At 44.1% G+C, this 20,177-nt stretch overlaps 1 protein-coding gene across 4 annotated transcripts in view; it reads right to left on the bottom strand.

Moving 5' to 3' along the window:
- Positions 1-20,177, bottom strand: part of VPS26C (VPS26 endosomal protein sorting factor C) — a 641,087-nt gene that overhangs the window by 253,295 nt on the left and 367,615 nt on the right. For all 4 annotated transcript variants that reach the window (XM_069636086.1, XM_069636088.1, XM_069636089.1 and 1 more), the window contains one exon: positions 13,855-13,929. In XM_069636086.1, the coding sequence (XP_069492187.1) occupies positions 13,855-13,929 (75 nt within the window). The remainder of the gene's footprint in view (positions 1-13,854; positions 13,930-20,177) is intronic.

Raw genomic sequence — 20,177 nt, 5'->3', positions numbered from 1 at the left:
TGAGGTTGGTAGGAACTTGGAATGATTTGAAGGATGAGTTTATTATCCTCGTGATAAAAGGGGCGAGATCTCTAGCTGCATCTTTTATAATTTGTGCCGGGCAGATGACACTTTGGCATCGACAAGGTTTCAGAGAGGCAATAATTATTTCGACCTCAGGTGAGGTAACTTGGGCGAATTTGAATTCTTGTAAAGTATTGAGGGCAGATATTATTACCGGTTTCTGAGAGGAATCAGTAGTGTTGATGTTACGTCGTTTTGTGGCAATCTTATTTTGAAGAGTGGCAATTTTGTTGGCCAGGGCATTTTGGATGCCAGTGCACCAATCTTTGTTTTTTGGGTGAGAATAGTCAGGGGCTAAAGGGGATTCTAGCTCTCTTAGAATTCCGAATAGTTCCTTGATACTGGAACTGGCGTTCTGAATCCTGTCGTTGTATGCTTCCTATTTAGTTCTAATAATCTCTGCTTTGTATAAAGTGGATATTTCAGCAACTTTATCGTTGTTCTCTTTGGTAGGCAAGTTTTTCCTGGTAGTTTCTCATTTCCTCTTTTCAGTTCAGAGGGTTTTCAGGTGTGGGGTAAACCAAGTGTTGAGGTGGGCTTTAGGTTTGCTTTTGCAGAGTTTCAATGGGGCGATGGAATCTAAGGCCTTGGTCAAGGTGTTGTTAACAAGATTGATTAGTTCTTCTGGGTCTTCAGTCGTGGTACAGTTCATTATTGGGATCATGATCGGAGTTAGTTTCTCAGCTGTGATGTTGCGCTTGTTCCTAGGTTCCTAGGTGGCGGTAAAGTCTTAGTTTTGGTGGGAGGTCGGGCAACATTAATGGTGAAGGTAATCAGAGAGTGGTAAGTCCATGCCTGGGGTTTGATGGCAGTTATTGTGGTGGCGCAGTTATGGTCAGCCAGCCAGTCTAACGTTCGTCCTTTCACATGTGTAGGTTGGATGATTCTTTGCGTAAAGTTAAGTTCACTCAAGGATTCTTCTAATGACTTAGCAGCCTGGTCATTAGGGTTGGTCAGGCCTAGGTTGAAGTCACCTAGGACTAAGATTTGTGACGCAGGTTTGGTATTGTCTGAGAGCAGTGTGATGATATCATCCTCAAAGTCTCCAGTAGGACCCGGAGGCCTGTATATAAGGTGGAGCGTAAGGGTGCTAGTATGGGAGGTTGTTAATTTAACTGTGAGGAGTTCACATGACTTGAGCATAGGGGTGGACGAGGGTCTGAGTGCCACGAGCTGAGGGCACGAGCTATGAAGGCAACCCCTCCGCCTTTTGGGCTTTCCCTATCCGCTAGGATAATGGTATAGTAGTCAGGAATTGCAAGCATTAGCGAGGGACCTGCAGCAGCATGGAGCCAGGTTTCAGATAATGCCTTGCCTAGTTCTAGACGTGCCTTTACTTATGTAAATTCACAATAAGAGCGTTGTCCCCCAGATCTGATGTTACAAAACTTTCTAGAGGTGTTAACTCTCTTACCGCTGCGGCCTGAACCGGTGGGGCGAGAATCCAGTGTCTCACTTGAAAATATTGAAATCTGGATTTTTCATATAGGCCCAGCTCTTGCTTACATTGTGTAAATGGTTTAACCTCCTCCCCCTGAAACATATCAATAGGATTTACACAGCCTGCCCGTTTCCATTCCTTGAATGCATTAGGCTCTTGGGCCGGGATAAATTGCGGCTTAAAGAATACAGGGGTGAGTGGGGAGGGATATGTTGTCCAAATATACTTTTTAACTGCTACGTCCCATGTTTCCTCTGTGACACCCGTTTCCCAGATTCTGACATGCTCCGGTCAGATTACTCCCAATGACTGTTGAAATAATTCTGTGTTATAGACCTCAAGGATCGGCCACTATATTCCTGGATAATATGTACACATTCTTAGGGATGGAAGCTAGTACACAATCTAAGATCCTTATACTGGCAGATCTAAATAATGACTGTAAACATCTAACAGATATATTGGATTCTCATAATCTTTGTATTGTTTCTACTCTTCCTACCCATTTAAGTGGCGACTGCTTAGAGCCAATTTTTATCACAAGGGATTACACTGCAAGACCTACATGTTGAACCCATGAGCTGGTCGGACCACTTTATGGTCCGGTTCACATGGTCTAGAGAAGTAAATACTGTTGGAAGTAATACACTTCCTATTTTAGAACCTCAGCGTCGGAAGAAATATCTACATTGTATCTCCAACAATTATCTTTTGAATGGTACCTGCAGTATGTGTGAAGGTGAAATAGGGACGCACATCTATACGAGGCTAATGCGACAACTTCAAGCAAACTGTGATACCATCGCACATGTTAAAGCCTTAATATTAACATTGAGTATTAGGAATCAGTCGTTTGACAAAAAACGTAAGTGTCATCAAGCAGCTTATAAGAAAGCGGAAAAAAAGTGGCTTATGACCAGAGTCCCTGCAGATCATTTAATAGCCAAGCAGGCTTTAAAAAAGTACAAAAATGTAATTGTACAGGAAAAAGCACAGAGCCTTCCAAAACAAATAAACCTATCAGTCAATAGACATAAAGAGCTATTTTCAGCTTAAGATCTATTTCTAACCCAAGTTGTATAAACTCTAGTATGTCTCCATCTCAGAAGATGGCAAATGACTTTAATACCTTCTTCCTCGATAACAAACAGATTAGAACTGACATTGATGGTCATGTAAATATGACCTTGTCATTAAACTAGAGTCCAGGGTAGAGAGGAAGAGACTCACCCAGACCCAGCAGAGTTTAACTTTACCTCGGTTGATAAAGAAGTTATTGAAAAACTACTGTTACATCTCAAACCAACTCATTTGTTTTATGATCCAATCCCAGCATATCTGGCATAAAAACATGGCCAGGCTTTGAGTGGACCTATCCAACCATTTATAAATGCCTTATTGGATCAGGGCTATGTTCCAGGGGAGTTAAAAAAAATCTTATTTGACACCATTGTTGAAAAAACCAACCCTAAATCCTAAGGTCCTGCCAAACTATTGTCTTATCTCAGGATTGTTATGGCCAACAAACATCCTTGAAAAAGATGTTACTTCACAGCTTCAAGATCATTTGGAAGCCAATAAAATCCTGGATGTCCATCAGTCAGGATTTAGGCCGGGACATGGGAGAGAGACTGCCTTGGTAAAAGTTTGGGATGATCTACTTGGAAACGCAGACAGGTGGTGGTGGGGGGGGGGGGCATCAGCATGCTAGTCATGGTAGACCTGTCTGCGGCTTTCGATACTTTGGACTATAATATACTTAGTTCTAGGTTAACATCTCTTGCACATGTATCTGGAAAAGCACTGAAGTGGTTTACTTCTTTTCTTACTAAACGATTTTAACAGGTTAAGACTGGAAAGTATGTTTCTGAAAAGCTGGCGGTACCTTGGGGTGTGCCGCAGGGCTCATCTTTGTCACCTGTCTTGTTTAATGTGTGTATACTTCCATTGCTCAAAAACTTTGCAGAATTTGATCTCCAATACCACTCATATGCAGACGATACCCAGAGGTATGCAAGTCTAAAAGAACCATTGTAGTCAACAGAGCGCATCCTACGGTGCACAGAAAGAATCAGTCTCTGGATGGTTGAAAATAAACTCCAGCTGAATCCCAGTAAGATGGAAATAATTACATTTGTATAAAAAAACCAACTGGGAAATATTCTTCCCCATACTACCATGTCCAACTCTTTTTGGAATCGCTTCCAAATTCAGACTGAGAAATCTAGGCTGTATCTGGCAATCCAATTTGGATTGCAATTTACAGGTAAACCAGATTATTTAGTCTGTATATTATTAGCTGAAGATTTTGAAACCAATTCTTCCATGACCGGGCTGTGGTGGTAGGCACTCTTGTTATTGCCAGGCTGGCCTACTGCAATGCACTTTTGGTAGGCAGTCCAAAATACAAACTAAAGCGCCTTGCAGTGGCCCAAAACTCAGCTGTACATTTGATCTTCTCCTTGCCCTGGAAATCTCCAGTCTCTGATTTCTGTAAAAGACGTCACTGGTTACCGGTTGAGCGGTGGATTCAATTGAAACTACTGTGTCTCGTGTTCAGGTGCATCCATGAACTGGCACCGGTATATCTGTCAACTAAGATGAATATCTATAAACCTACACGGTGCCTGCGATCTTTGGATCAGGGCTTGTTGATGATTCCCTCTTCTAAAACTACTTTGGGTGATGGGCACTTCTTGGTGGCGGTGCCCGGGACTGGAATCTGCTTCCCTCTCATCTTCGGCAGATTGAATCTATAGCTGTTTTCAGGAAGAAATTGAAAACATATCTGTTCATATAAATGTGTACAATCTCACTATATGGTTATGCTACTCAGTAATATGATTTGATTTAATCTATGGAAACGCACATTACAAATTCTTAACATAAAATATATCCCTTGCGTGTATGTTACCCGGGTGGTCTTTTTTTGGAAGCCATAATACTACCCGGAGTCTTGCCCCCCCCCCCAATGCCTGTTCCATCTGTATCCATCTTTTCTCCGACTCACCCATAGACCATTCTTTAATCACCCTTATTTGGGCTGCGCAATTGGGAAGTCCCATCCTGCCCCTCTACGTTGGAAGCATTAGTGTACTTAGTGCGACGAGCAGGGTTTTATTCTGCCATATGAATGCAGAAATAGCTCTAGGTATTCTGCGAAAAAAATATATAGGTACCCTAACCAGTAGTGCTTGGAAGAGGTATAAAGCTTTGGGGAGGGTGACCATTTTTATTGAATGTATTCTACACAACCATGAGATGGTAAGGGGATCCCACCTCTTTAACTGCTCCTCTATTACGTTTAACATTCTGGGATAGTTGGCTGTGTATAAACCTTTAAGTGTAGAGGTTATTACCACCCCAAGTAATTTAATTCCAGCCGGTACCCATCCAATTGCATAAGTTCATGTAGGTCCCGCATTTCCAAAGGTGACAAAGAAGTTTAAGATCTCGGATTTGGCTACATTAATCTTTAATCCTGCCACCTTGCCAAAGTTCTCTAGTTCCAGGGTGGCCGTGTGCAATGAGTTAGCTCGGTCTGTTACCATAAGTAACATGTCATCAGCATATGCCATGATTTTATGGGAAATGCAGCTGAAATGTATCCCCTTTATATCCTTTGTCTGTCGAAATGTTGCCAATAGTGGTTCTAAAGGGAGTGTATATATCAGGGTTGACAGTGGGCAACCTTGTTTGGTTAGCCATTTTAAATAAATAAGAGGGGGATATATGGTAGTTTATTGATAACCGTGCGGTTGGGTTATTATAATTTGCTTTGATCATGCTTATGAATTTCGGTCCGAAATTACCATTCCACACGGTCCAAAGCTTTTTCACTGTCGATAGAGACAAGCACTGCTGGGATCTGCTTCTTTTCCACTTTCTCCAAAATATGGCACACTCTCCGGATATTGTCATGCGTCTGCCTATGTTTTATGAAGCCTGTTTGGTCAGGGTCAATAAGGGAAGGTATGAGATCCACTAAGAGGTTAGCCAGCACCTTGGTAAAAAAAATTGTGCATCTATAGTAAGGCTATTGGGCAATACGACCCACAATTAGTTAAATCTTTGCCAGGTTTTGGGAAAATAATTATTTTCGCCTCATACATGGAATGGGAAATTTGGCCTGTGTCTGTGAAGGAGTTATATAATTTGGTCAACGTAGGAGTTAATAAACTGCTAAATGTTTTGTAGAACCTAGCCTGGAAGCCATCTGGACCTGTTGATCTATTCATGGGAAGATCCCAGATAACAGGGAATACCTCATCCTGAGTTCTAGGTGCTTCCAATAACTGACCGTCTGTCAGTGTCAGTTGAGGAAGGGTAACCGACTCTAAATATTCTTTTTGCGAATGTATAACAAATTAGAGTAGAAGGAGTGAAATTGCTGGAGAGATAAGCTCCCCCGAGGGCAGTTTAATTTGTTGAATAATCCTTGATGCTGCTCTCTGGCGAAGCTTACTTGCCAATAGATGGTCCATTTTATTGGCTTTTATATAATATTTTTGTTTTAAATAAAGTAGGGCTTTTTCTGCTTTCCTAGTTGTGTGAAGGTTTAATTTCCCAGCCACAGTCCTTAACTTCTTCAATGTCAATGGACCCGAATTCGTCCCCATTTTCTTCAAAATGTGTGCTAATTCCCCCTCTAAGTTCTAAAGCTATACTCGGCTTACGTCTGTTGGCCTCTGCTGCTATGAGAAACCCTCTCAGTGTTGCCTTAAAGGCGTCCCAAATGGTGTTCATTGAACTCTCGCCTCCTGGTGTAGCTAAAAAAAAAATCCTGTATTTGCCAAGCAATATCTTCCTTAACCACCTGGTCTTGTAGTAATGCTAGCAGGAATATCCATGACCATAGTTTGTCTTTTTTGGGATTTTGAGATCTACTGTGATTGGGGCGTGATCTGAAAGGGCAATTGTGTGAGTCATAATTTCCGAGATTGATCTGAGAAGTGAGGTGGAAATCTATGCATAATCTATCCGGGAGAATTATCGGTGTACGTGGGAGTAGAATGTGTATCCCTTTTCTTCCTCCTTCAAGGTAAGCCAAGCATTTACTATAGATAGATCTATGAATTTCTTTTTCAAGGATACCAATGGAAAAGGTGTAACATATCTTGTTAACCTGCTGCAATCTCGGTCCGGATCCTAAGCTATATTAAACTCCCCCAGTATCAGTAATTCACCTTCTATAAATGCTTCCAGTTGCCACAAAATGGAGTTGGGTGGTATACCGACTGGGATACTGCCCAGCTTTATTTGTTTACCGCCTACCCGTCCGGCGGTATTACTGCCAGATCATGGTTGGGTGGTAAACGTTATTCCCCATTGGGCCCAATGGGGAATTTTCGGTGAAATTACCGCTGGCAGTATTACTGTGCAGTAATTGCACTAAAAATCAGCATTTTTCCAGCGTGTTTACCCCGAGCTCTGAGCTGGGGTTAAACACGACATACACATGATTGACCCTTAAATGTGGCGGTAACACCATTACCACCACATTTAAGGGCTACCGCCCAACTCGTGATGAGGTACAATGTATTTTGACCTGCATTTGGGGCATATATTGAAGCTACCGTCATTTTCACAGCCATTAACTTTAAAATCGCAAATACAAATCTGCCCTCCTTATGGAGCTTCGTACTGACAACCTGGATCTGCGATCCTTGTTTTATGGCTATTAGGACACCTGCAACTTTACTGTCAGCTGTTGCATGTAGAATAATCGGGTATTGTCGTAAGCATAGTTTACCCTTAGCCGGCTTCCGGATGCAGGTTTCTTGGAGCGCCACCAAGTCCGGATGGTTGTTGACGCCTCAAGAAGAACTCAACTTTCCTACGCTTCTGTGGGGTATTAAGGCCCCTCAAATTCGGAGATAAGCATTTGAATTGCATTCTGTGTTGGTTTTACACCTTGACCTTGATACATCAGAGCATATTCCTATCACAACATCAAAATGATTGGTCTACAAAATGGGCCCTTAACTCTTTATTCCCCCCTCCCTTATTAACTTCTTAACATCGCTACTTATTTTGTTAACAATACCCTCTCCCCACCCTCTTCCCTGCCCTTGAAAAGTTCCCTGGTGTGAGGCACAGTACCTATTGTATCCCAGGGCCATCTCCCCCAGTTGCGACTCAGCCTTCATCCCAGGGCTATATGCGGAGAGTCCTAGCTTCCCCAGATACGAGTCCAAGATGTTGCGGACCGTCCGATCTGCTTGTCGTTCTTTACTTTGGCCAAATTCATGCTTCAAAAAGAAGTTGTTGAGAATAGTGACCTCAGCGGCATAGAGTACCGGAATTGTGGGATGGGCCTCTTAGTCAAGCTCTTCAGTCTTCTTTTTGAGGGCCTCTGTGTGATTCCCCTTGTGTCGATTCTTGGAAGTCCATTCTCCTGCTTTGAAACTCGCCATCTGCTGCTCTGATGTAGCCTGTGCCTCTTCTGGGAGTGTCCTCCTCGATGTGTAGTAGCTCCATACCTTGATGTGATCCTTTGTTGTCTACAATCCAGGTTAAAGATTAATCTGAAGGGAAAGGTCCATCTGTACCCGATTACACGTGTCTGAAGGGTCTTTACCACATTGTACACGTCCCTGCGCTTTTTGAGGGTCAACCGGGACAGATCCTGGTACAGCTGAATCGCTGTTCCATTGTGTGTGATCTTAGCGCCCTTAATATTTCTTCTTTTTGTGGGTAAAGTGCACAGGTTACCAGTACATCACAGGGGCGGGCACATGGTTCTGACCTCTTGGGTCCCTTTCTGTGAACCCTGTTCAGTAGAATGTTTGTGGGGTCATTTTCAGGTATAATGTCTGCAAATATATGAATGACTGTTTCTTTCAGATCTGAGTCCAACATTGTTTCTGGAAGATTCTTTATTCGAATGTTGGAGCGCCCTGAGCGATTCTCATGGTCTTCGTACTGCAATTACAGGGTGTGTCCTTCTTGCATGTTCTTCTAAAGCGATGTACGATTGCCTGCTCCCCTCCGTCAATTCCTGAATTGTTGAAGTCTACCCTTTCTGATAGAGTGGACATTTCTTTGCTGAAATCAGAGCGTGCCCCTCTTATTTCCGAAGTAAATGTCGAGAACTGTTGCTGAAAACAGGAGGCAAATTTGTCTTGAAATTCCTGAAAGCTTTTCAAAAAGTCATCCTTGGATGTTGCCATATTTGTTGCTCCCAGTTGTATTTCCAGCTGGTCTTGGGTTTTTGGTTTGACTAACGGCACAGTCAGGCTTTTGTTTTTTGCCCAAAGTGATTCCAGGGATTTGGGTTGTTTTTTCTGAGAGTCAGTTTGTCCCAGTTGAGTGAGCTTCTTCCTTGTGCCAGACATAGGTCTTTTGTTATGAGATAAGGATGTATTTGTTTCTGTGGAAAGGGGCCAACCTTTAATGCGCCGTGCATTTGACTTCTCTCAGTGGGAATGCAGGTGCCCGTACTGCTGGCCCTCCAAGGATATGCAGTGCTTTCCAAGGTGCATCCAGTCCTCTGCTTCCTGAATAACCCTTTTCCCATGGGCAAATATGCTGTGAAGTATATATGGTCCCCTTGGAGCACTGTACATTATTAAAGTGCCATACTGTAGGCCTGTCGCTTTAGAATGCAGCACATGCTTACCGCAAAAATCAGGAGAAATTATACCCGTTTCCGGTCAGGAGGTTGACCACTTTCGGACCTTTACAGCTGGGAGCTGTTTCGTGTGGCTGTGTTGCGGGAGATCTTTCCCACTGCCTGTTTTTTTCTCTGTCCCTTCCCGGCCCTCGCCTCTGCATTTGTCTCTGTGCTTTCCATGGACTTGGCTTGACTTGCCCCCAGCCTGCTGTGGTTCCGTCTAGGATTGAAAATTGTGCCCGTGTGGGAGACGTTCCACTGGGGGGGGGCATCTGATTGCAGGATATGTAGGGCGGGGCTCGCTTTGCTCTGCACACACTGTCTTGTTTCTCCACCACATCTCGATGTTGCTTGGGTGGGGGATTGATGTGGTCCTTTCCTGATGTCAGTAGTGTACGAAGGGGGCCGCCTTGGTCTTTATATCTCGACTTAGCCGTTTTTCTTCGGGCGGAGCGATCACTAGCACGTCCTTTCTACTCGGCAGCCATCTTGGATCTCATGTTTCTTTTTTAAGTCCTACTCTTTGACATTTTGTTTAAGGTGCTTTCGTTGTTCAGGAAAACCACCAGACAGCCCCAAAAATGGCTGTTCGTCCCACGTGTTAACTTTTTGAGCTCAACATGGCAGCATCCACAGCGGTTTGAACTGGTTTAGACCGGTTCCTGTTCCTGGGCAGGCCATTACATTTCCTTTGGGTCCGGGTTTTTGGCAACTTTTGGGGATAAACAGATTGGCTGGCCACCAAAACCTTTGTTTTAAATCCTTGAATGGGATTGTGGGCTGACAGAAGCCAGCACCTGTGAGTGACGGGATATATAGTGGAAATGGCTGGATGCAGTGGTATGGGCGTGTCTCTGATTTTTTTATTGGCTGCTTGAGTGTCCTTCCTGAATTTTCCTCATACTGCTAGTAGTTCTCATTTGCTAATGCCAGGTCATCGACCCGGGGACTGTTTTTAGGTCATTTTACCACATTTTACCACCAGGGTCAGTTGCCTTGGTTTTGGAAACTGGCAGCCTGGAAGGGTGTTAGAAGTCCAATACCCCAACTCATCTGCTTGACTGGACCATCTCTGGTCGCCACCACCATTGTCCTGCTGCAGGGGCCGACTTTGCTGCTGTGCCAGCCACATTTGACTGCTGAGCTGTCGGACTATGCTCTGTGCAGATTTAGCCATCCTCCTGGGGACATCTTAGTCGCTAATTTCACTTCTGGATGATAGGTAATACTCTGGTGAAGAATAATTGTTCTTTCTTTGGACTGTCAGTGTCCCCGGTGACTCAGGGTTCAAGACCTGCAGTAACCAGGTTTTTCATTTCACCCTGTAGAAAAAAGCCTTTACTTATCTGGTTGCTCTACTTTCCTGAAACTGTCTTTTCAGGAACCAACACTGTAAGCACCTACCTCTAAGGCCCTTAATTGCTGGGTTATACAAGATACCCACTGAATCCTGTACTCCACCTGGGTCTCCACAGGTGTCCCCCAAGGGGTTAATTGCTTTCTTGTGTGTACCCATGGGAAGTAACTGGGGTGTATCTGGCTTTTCAGCATACCCACAGGGGTAATTGAGTTCTCCACCAAGCTCGGATTTTTAGAGATTTTCCCTTATTTGTCAAGGTATTTTAAAAATCTGTATGCTACACTGCTGCATAGGATATACACTGTTTCGCTACTCGTTCCCTCCTGGGTGTGTAATATACCCTTCTGGGCCTAGGGACTATTTAAATAATTTGTATACACCGAAGGCCCTCTAAATATAGAAGAACATCTCCACTGCTTACCAGAGTTTTTTCAGAATAAAATGCCACATACTGGCAGAAAAGAGGGACTAGATTTCCACCTTCATCAGGATGCTTTGCGTGGAGTCGGGGTAGGGGTCTCTGGCTCATCAGCTCTGGTCTGGGTCACTCTGTACCACCTGTTTCAGCACCTTGATACCTCCTGGTGAGGTGAATATGTGTGCTTAACAAATACAGTACCATACCATACGAGGTAGCCTCATAGCTTGCAGGAGATGGAGAGAACATCTGTATGCCCAAGGCCACAAAGGAATGCAAATGACAGATGGCCTTAATATAATCACAGGACATGTCCCAATCAGGAGACAACCAGAGCGCTATAACACAGTTGCAATTCATGTTACCATGGGAATCGAGAACAGGCTTTACAAGGCAGCCAGGATATTGAGGGTCTGTCACACCTAGGGAAAGCTTGCAGGAGGACAGCAGCAGTCCCCAAGGGTTGTGGGGACTGACGGGATCCTTGAAAAGCTGACAAGAGGAGAGCAGCAGATCCTGGCAGAGCCCTGCCCTGGAGATTGAGTGAGTAGAGCAAGAGGACAAAGATCCTTGGAGAGAAGGGGGAGTGTATCTCAAATGTACTTAGATTTATTTTTATTTATATGGGGCATGAGACCGGCCCATGGGCATAGTAGGGAAAACAGTATAAACATACGCACATAAAACACAACAAGAGTTTGAAAAGCAGCACTGTATCCGGGCTTAGGCAGTTGGTCAGCAGAACATAATTGTTTTTAGCCCCTGTTTGAACTTCATAAGAGACTGGCACCGTCTCAGGTCCGGGGGTAATGCATTTCAGCTTGTGCGAGGAGCATAAGTAAAGGATACCTGAGCCGCAAGATACAGCTTGGCCCAAAGGGGTGAGCAACAGGGCCATATTGTTAGATCTCAGGGTCCTTCTGGCTGGCAGGCAAGACAATTGGACAAATAGGCTGGGCTAGTTCCGTACTAATATTTGTGCATGATGCACAGAGTGCGAAAAGAGATTCTGCTACCTATAGGGAGCCAGTGCAGTGCTCTCATGGCTTCTGAGATGTGATCCTCCTAGTCATTCCTTCTACCACCCTGACAGCATTATTCTGAATGATCTGGAGACAAATGATTTCCCCTTTGTTTATGCCTTGTAGCAGGCTCTAGCCGTAGTCTAGTTTGGCTCCAATAATCATCCGGGCAATCGACACAGTTTTCACGGGACAGAAAGGGTCACAGCTGTACAGTTTTAAATAGTAGGAGGTGGATGAAACAAGGTAACTTACATGTGCCTTCATGTTAAGCTCCTGCTCAATCACCATTCTCAATGTTTTAACTTTGGGGAGAATAGTGATAACACAGCCAGTAATAGGAAACTCATTGTAGCCTTGGCTCAATTTTCTTAAACGTGCGGCTGTGCCCACAATCATAATCTCTGTTTTGGCATCATTGAGCGCAAGACCATTGTCCATCATCCAGTTTTGTATTATGCAGTATACTGTGTTGGCAGCCTCAGTGTCTCTGAGGTAATCTCCCAAGAGGGGATGAGACACTGAGTATCGTCAGCATAATTTGTATACAGCACCCCTTGGGCATCCAGTAGCTCAAATAATGGCATGGTAAATATACTAAAGAGGGCCAGCGACAAGCACAACCCCTGTGGGACACCACAGGTCAACACACCCTCATCAGCCTTGTGATAACCCGCAAATATTCTAGCCGTGCGACCCGTCAAGAAGGAATCCACCCACCTTGCCGCTGAGGATGAGAAGTGGGTGAAGTGCATGAGCCTGGTGACCAACATACTGTGGGCCAACAAGTCAAAGAGCACTGAGAGATCGATGAGCATAAGAAGTGCTGTGCACCCACTGTCCAATATTTCCATCACAGTGAACTTAAGATCGAGCAAGGCGGATTCTGTAATATGCACCTTGCAGAACCCTGACTGCCTCTGGCAGTCAAAGGCAGAGCATGCAACATTTCAAGAGGGGAATAGTAGGAGTGCCGAGGAGCAAGGAGGTCCTGTTTGGGTGGAGACAGAGAAGGGGATTGTTGTGGACCACAGACACAGAGAGGTATCATCTTGGAGGACAGAGTGAGGGGTGCCATTTGCAAGGGGAACAAAGCTCTGATGCAAGAGAGCAGCTGTTTAGGGAAAGAGTCAGGTTAGGCTATTGGGGGGTTGAAGGAGGAGTGGGAAATCTGACTGCAGAAGAAGGAGAGCACTAAAGAAGGAGGCCGGAAGAAACAATACCACCTGAGAGAGGGATGAGCAAGAGATTGATTGGGAGAGACTAGCGGAGAGGCTGCTTGGTAGAGTTGGCTGGAAGTTGATTGTGGAGGCAGGAAAGAGTTATGCCGTAGAAGAGAGAAACCATCTGGAAAGAGCTGAAGAGAGTTGGCCGCTAGTAAGGAGGCTAGAGCTAGACCATCTAAGGTGGGAAAGAGAAGGAGAGACCCATTTCCTATTTAGCAAGCATTGAGAGATTGCACAGTAACACGTTGGTCCAAAAAAGTGCATGCAGGCGGGCAGAGGAATGAAACTTCAACTCTATATCAGGGATCAGGAAGACCAATTGTAGCTCAGGCAGGAGGAGAAGACATCCAGAAAGAGCACCATATCGGAATGTGGGTGAAAGTCAAAAGTAGGGCCATGCTTATCTGCTGAACCCCACCAGCAGGGCCAAAGCCAGCGGCAAGCACCAGCCATTTGTTTTGCCTGACGGAAGGATGGCTATGATTCTATACCAAGCTCCAGCAAAGCACTTCAGTCAGTCAGCAGATTGGTGGACCTCCAAAACATCTGTCTGCCTAGGAGCTGCAGATCTGTGACCTGGGGGAAACCAACAGAACAAGGGCAGCTATATTTTTGGCTGCTAATCTAAAAAAAAGAATGTTGGAAAAAATAAAAAAAAGCCATATCAACACACTGTTATTAATAACCAGATGACAGAATACATAATTACCTCTTTGACATTTTGTAAGGTCTCTGGTGTAATTGTGAAGTCTACTGGGCTTGCCGTTAACTTTCCCTTCTGAGGCTGAAACAAACAGAAATAGGATTAAAACAAGTAACAAACACTGGAAATTTAAATTCATTACTTTTGGAAAAAAGGGCATAGGCTTGAAAGAGCAATGAATACAGTGTATGTGTGGCGTGAGATCAATTCTTTAAAAACAGTTCAATCAATAGCATTTCAGCATGCCGAAGAAGTGGAAAGGAGCTAAAAACCTAAATAGCACCATCTCTGCTTATTCAGTATTACTTCAAATAGAATCGTTGCTGTACAGGTCTTTTGATCTCATTTATGGAAGTTACCCAGTTGTAAAAGCATACTAATATCTTCCCTTTCATTGCTCCCATCCTTTTGAGTGCCTTTGGTGGTGCCTTGGAGTGTGACTTAAAGAACAGTTGTCCTGTTCTGTGTTTTGGGCATTAGGATAGGCCACAAGAAGTGTGTTGGGGCCCAGCCCAACTAAAATTATTCCAGCAGGTATGTGGTGAAAATGTCAATGACTAAAGCATCAATACCAAACATATCACTCACTATTCAATTGGTTTCATGTACTGAGACAATGAAAAATAGTGCAAACACATACAGATTCCATCACATGAGACAGTTGTAACTTTTTAGGTGACAAAATCTACTGCTGTTCCTCCCATTAATGAGCATCGGGACGGGGCATTTATAAGGGAGAGAAGAAAACAAAAATAACTGCTGGCAGATTAAGTAGAGACTGAGAATTAAAAAAAAGAAAGGTGGGTCCCGGGGATAGGGAGATCTTAAATTCTAAATATATCTATATATATATATCTATCTATCTATATTACACAGCCACGGTAGTGGCCGTGTAGTTATGGTTACGTTTCTGTTTCCATAGGAAGAGCACGTTTTGGGCGGCTTATAACTCAGCTCTCCCTGGACGAATCCTCACCAAACTTTGCACAAAAAGTATATTGGCCACTCTGAATTGTTTTGCAAAGTTTGGTGAGGATTCGTTCAGGGGCGGAAAAGTTATAGGGGGGGTCCCAAAACGTATTTTTTTCTCCATAGACTGAATGGGGGAAAACCTTTGCGCACGGCTACAGGCCAAACCGCTGGACGGATTTTCACCAAATTTGTGGCAGGGGCAGGAGCTTGGCCCGAAAGCGTGCTTTTGTAAATTTGGTGACCACCCGTCCAGTAGTTTCCTTTAAAACGACCAAAAAGTATGTCTGAAAAAATTAGTGATATCTATGTCCGTTCCGCGGTCACACTTCCGTGTTCGCTCCGTGGACAAGAAATGGATTGGCTAATCTGTAGCGTCATGTCCGCGGACATGTGACGCATTCACTGATTGGTTGTGGAACAGCGTGAAGTGCGTCAGATTCTTTCGCTGCGTCCGCCATTTTTTGTTCATGTTTTGTTGTACGGCGGTAACACATAAAACAAGACACTATTGCACTTCTTTCACTTATAAAATACTGTTTCGGAAGGTGAGCGTTAATGAGGGTGGGATGGGATACGGAAGCAGAAAGTCAAGCAGTGGTGCTTTAGTGCCACCAAAGCCATACGGTAAATTGGAAGTTCATGCTCAATATATGGCCAAGAGTTACTGCGTCTCAGTTAAAATGTATTTAGAATACTATTGCAGTCATACTGTCGTCCTACAGTTTTAAATATGATCCAGCCACCTGCACTGTTTGATGGAAACAGGGGTTCTGCACGTGTATGGGAGTCGCGGTTCTCATGAATGGATTCTCATATGTTGTTGTGAAGTGAGAATGTATTTGCATTCTGAGTGAAGGTCACTTGATGTGCTTTTTACGTTGCGAGCTCGGTAGGCCCAGGTTTTTTGACCTTGAGCAAAAGGGAAAAATAAGCAACATTGCAGGGAGTGAAAGTTTGCAAAAAAATACCATTTGATAAGGTTATGTTTTAAAAACCTTTGTAAGGCACATGAAATATCAGTTCACGCTGAATCTTTGGTGAAAATAGATTGCTGTCTTGCTTTATCTAAAACCAATGGAGGCGGTAAATATCATGCGAGTTAAATTTTGACGACTCTACACCGGACCAACTTTAAATTTGTTTTTAGCAGAACAATAATTTTGACAATATAACTGAAGTATTATCTCACTGTGCAGTTCTCATTTTTTTTCACTTACGAAGAGTGCAGATTGTCCGCGTTTGCAAGCTATGGCTAGACTTACACTTGTTCAACGCCACTATTTCTGCTTTAAAATGTCATGTTTGACCACATCGCTTTGTGTAGCAATTTGCACGTTGTTTTAGTCTTTTTTGTAATGACGAGATGTAATTTTTTGTTACTTGGACATTACTTTTGGCTTTGTAACTGAAGTAACATCTTTCTGTGTAGGTGTCATTTTTTTAAAACTTATGGAGAGTGCAGATTTTCGGCGTTTGTAGCCTGTCACTAGATTTAGCCATGTTCAACGCTAATATTTCCTTAAAAGGTCCTGTACGAGCACTTCGATTTGTGTATTAGTTTCCACGTTATTCTGTTCTGTTTTGAAATTGTTTGCTGAAGGCTGGGTATTGATACGTACTTTCTCTTACGTTTTCCAACCAGCTATATCCTGCCTCACTGTGCGTGTCATGGATTCCAGATGCTGGGTGGTGGTTTCTTTGGACGCCAGATGCAACTGATCGTTACCGACTACCTGTCAGTCTCAATTTTGTGGGATGATAGCCCCGGACCCTTGTGTCCGTACGCTGAAGTGGCCATAAGGAGTAACATTACATGTTTTATGGTGGTGTAGGCCAAAGGTCATGGCAATGTCTTGGAAATCACTGTGCGAACAAAGCAGTTGCTTTATTGAAAACGCATACTTTGTGTATGGGAAAAGAGCAACGTGTGACTCACCATGACATTTTTGCTGACGCACATAGAGACAATGTTACAATTTCATTGAAAATGGGCAAAGTCCAATGGTCTTGGACAGTTTCTTGTGAAATAAAACTACTTTACAAACTCTAAAATGTTAATGTTTTATTTTAAATACCAGTGTATTATTTCAAAATGCCACGTGCTACGTTGTAAATTGCTGTATGTTAATTTTCAGGTTCTGCGTCACGGCACAAAGTTTTGCTTTTTGCAGGCTGCCATGGTAAGCGAACAGGGCCCATGTATGGAACAACCGCCTTCCCTTTCTATGGTGGCCATCTTGAAAAATGATTTTTTATGCGGCGGGATGGATTATAACCAGAAATCCTATTTTTTAGTAGCACACGTTAGTGCTTTGCAAATCTAGATAGTTAATGGAAAATGTTATTACGTCTATGTCCTTTACCGAGAAATATAAGGTAGATGGAGTGCATCCCATTTTTAAAAAAAATATATGTTTACATGAAAGGTGGTTCTTTAAAGAACAGTTACTTAGTTTACGGATGGCGTTTTTTTTTGGTAGGACAGCTAATAAGGAAATTTGCGAACGGCAATGAGGAAAGAGGCATCAAACAGTAATATGCGGGGGTAGGTGGACTGCTAAAAATGTTTTGCGTTTGTTATTTGAAAGGTAGGGGCAGTGTTTCTCATGCTCCTTCATTACAGCAGTGGTGCTGTTTCGTTGGGAAGAAGGGTTGTCTTTAGCTGATGTTGTTTTCAGATAAGTAGACCTTTTGATAAAAGTATGTAATTTGTACTACAATGCTAATGGCGGACTACTAATACGTGTTGGAGCTGTGCAAGGGAAATGTTGAAGGTGGAACTTTCCTACATCAATATAAAATATATTTCCACACTGTCCACGAGGCATACATCTTATTGTGAAGTGTGTACGGATTCTCGGACACGTCACCGTGCTGTACGCCAGCATATGGTCATGTGGTATTCTACGTAAGGTGTGTCATTAAGTCAGAAGTCACTTTACACTATGGTTACGTGCCAATACTAAAAATCGATAACCTTTAGCAAAAAAATGTTCTTAAAGATGTGGTATGGTTAAGTTGCCTACTACAAACCTGTGAAATTCAATAAAAAATCTTTGTTAAAGGGACATTATGGTTAAGTTGCACTAATAAAAACCTATGACATTCAGTCGAAAAACGTTGTTGAAGGGACGTTATGGTTCCAAGTAAAATCTAAAAACCCTTGAAATTCACCAGTTATGGTAAGCTAAGCAACCATAACTCACGTCACCACCGTGCCCTGCCAAGACTAACACCCAGGACATCAATGATGACATGACAAATATCATTGATGACGTCACTGATGACATCACATGTGCATTTACTTTTCATACAAGGGGTTGTGAATGTAATGTTGGCAAAAAATTAGATGCCTGGTACCTGGTGGCGTAATCTTGGCATTGGGTTAGATATAGGAGGGTGAATCCTTTTCACTCCCTCCATGAAGGCTTTAATAACTGGAACTTTCCACCATGACACCTTATGTTGAGACGTAGTGTAGGCGGAGAGTGCAGATAGGTAAACCTTAATAGAATTAAAGACTACACCTGAGTTCAACAAGTGAGTCAGGTATAGAACAATCTGTGTGGGAGAGCAGTCAACAGGGTTGATGCTCTTGGACTTACACCAGATGACGAACCGTTCCCACTTTCTAGAGTAGCAGTAACGAGTGTTCGGTTTCCTTGCTTCTCCGAGAATATCCATGCATCTCTGAGGGAGCTGCAAATGACCAAATTCTATGACCTTAGGAGCCAGGCTGCCAAGTTCAGAGTCTGTGGGCATGGGTGCAGTGTTTGGCCCCTGTCCTGTGACAGCATGTTGAACGGGCAGGGTAGTTTCACTGGAGGAGACAGTGACATCTCCATTAGATGAGAGAACCAATGTTGGCGGGCCCACATGGGGGCCAGCAGTATCCTGGTAACTGGTTCCTGGTGCATCGTGTGCACTTTTTTGTTGAGAAGGGGGGGGGGGTCGGGGGAAAAGCGTAGACAAATTTCCCTGACCATGTTATCCAGAGACCGTTCCCCTTGGAGCGGTTCTGGGAGTACCTGGTGGCGTAATCTTGGCATTGGGTGTTCTCCAGAGTTGCGAACAAGTCGATCTCTGGGAAGCCCCATTCTGCGAAAACGTTGGAGACTATGTCTATGTGTAGTCGCCATTCGTACTCTGCGGGCAGAGGGAAGTCTCTGCTGAGTTCGTCTGCCAGAAGATTGAGTTCCCCTGCTGAGATAACAGGAACATGTGTTTGAGAGCCCACTTCCAGCTGTTCTGGGACAGCTTGGACAGTCCTGGAGAGTGAGTGCCCCCTTGCTTGTTCGGGTAGTACATGGCCGTGGTGCTGTCTGTGAGGATCAGCATTGATTTCCCTTGCAGGTGTGTCTGGAAAGCCTTCAGTGCTTTGAAGACCGCCAGTAGTTCCAGCAAGTTTATGTGTTTGGACGCCACACTCGGAGTCCAAACTCAGTGTGCAGTCTGATGGGATAGGTAAGCCCCCCCCTATCCTGTGAGGGATGCGTCTGTGGTTAGAGTGGCTTCCACTGCGGGGTTGCGAAAGGTATTTGAGAAGCATGTTTCGTAAGAATCCCCCGTTGTGAGCCAGTCATCGAGGTAAGGGTAGACTGGAATGAACAATCTGCGCAGGTGTGCCACTGCCAGTACCTTCGTGAATACCCTTGGCGCTGAAGCTATGCCAAAGGGTAGCACTTTGAACTGATAGTATTTGCCTTCTATCATGAACCTGAGGTTATTTCCTGTGCGCTGGCAGCATTGAAATACGAAAGCATGCATCTTTCATGTCCACTGTTGCCATGTAATCCCCCTGTGTGAGCAGGGGGATTACCTCCTGCAAAGTCACCATACAAAATTTCTGAGGTTTTATGAATTTGTTTGCTGGGCGCAGATCTAGTACAGGGCGCATGGTTAAATCCTTTTTGGGTACAAGGAAGTACACTGAATAAATGCCCTCCTTTACCTGCGATAGAGGCATGACCTCTATTGCTCCTTTTTCCAGCAGCAGTTCGACTTCCTGAAGAAGGATGGAGAGGTGTTCCGGTGATAGGCGTCTTCCCCTTGGGGGTCTGAAAGTTGGGGACCGACTGAATTCGATGCAGTAACTCTGGGCTATTGTTGACAGTACCCAGCGGTCTGTGGCAATTCCCTCCCATGCTTGTAGGAATGATGTTAACCGGCCCCCGACCGGAGATACATGGGAGGGGACCCGAACTTTTGGGTCATTTGGTGTTGGTAGCCGGGGGAGCCTCTAGGAGTGGAGCCACGACCTCTTCCCTTGCCACGACGTTGTCCTCTCTGAGCTGTTCCCCGAGGGGAGGACCAGTTGCCGGCTGAGGAGTATTCTTGTTGTTGTTGATTTTGTCGTT

Source organism: Ambystoma mexicanum, chromosome 7p, assembly GCF_040938575.1.
Source record: "Ambystoma mexicanum isolate Mex_15411 chromosome 7p, UKY_AmexF1_1, whole genome shotgun sequence".
Lineage (NCBI taxonomy): Eukaryota > Metazoa > Chordata > Amphibia > Caudata > Ambystomatidae > Ambystoma > Ambystoma mexicanum.
Note: the sequence above shows the minus strand (reverse complement) of the source record. Positions and strands in the feature narration are given on the sequence as shown.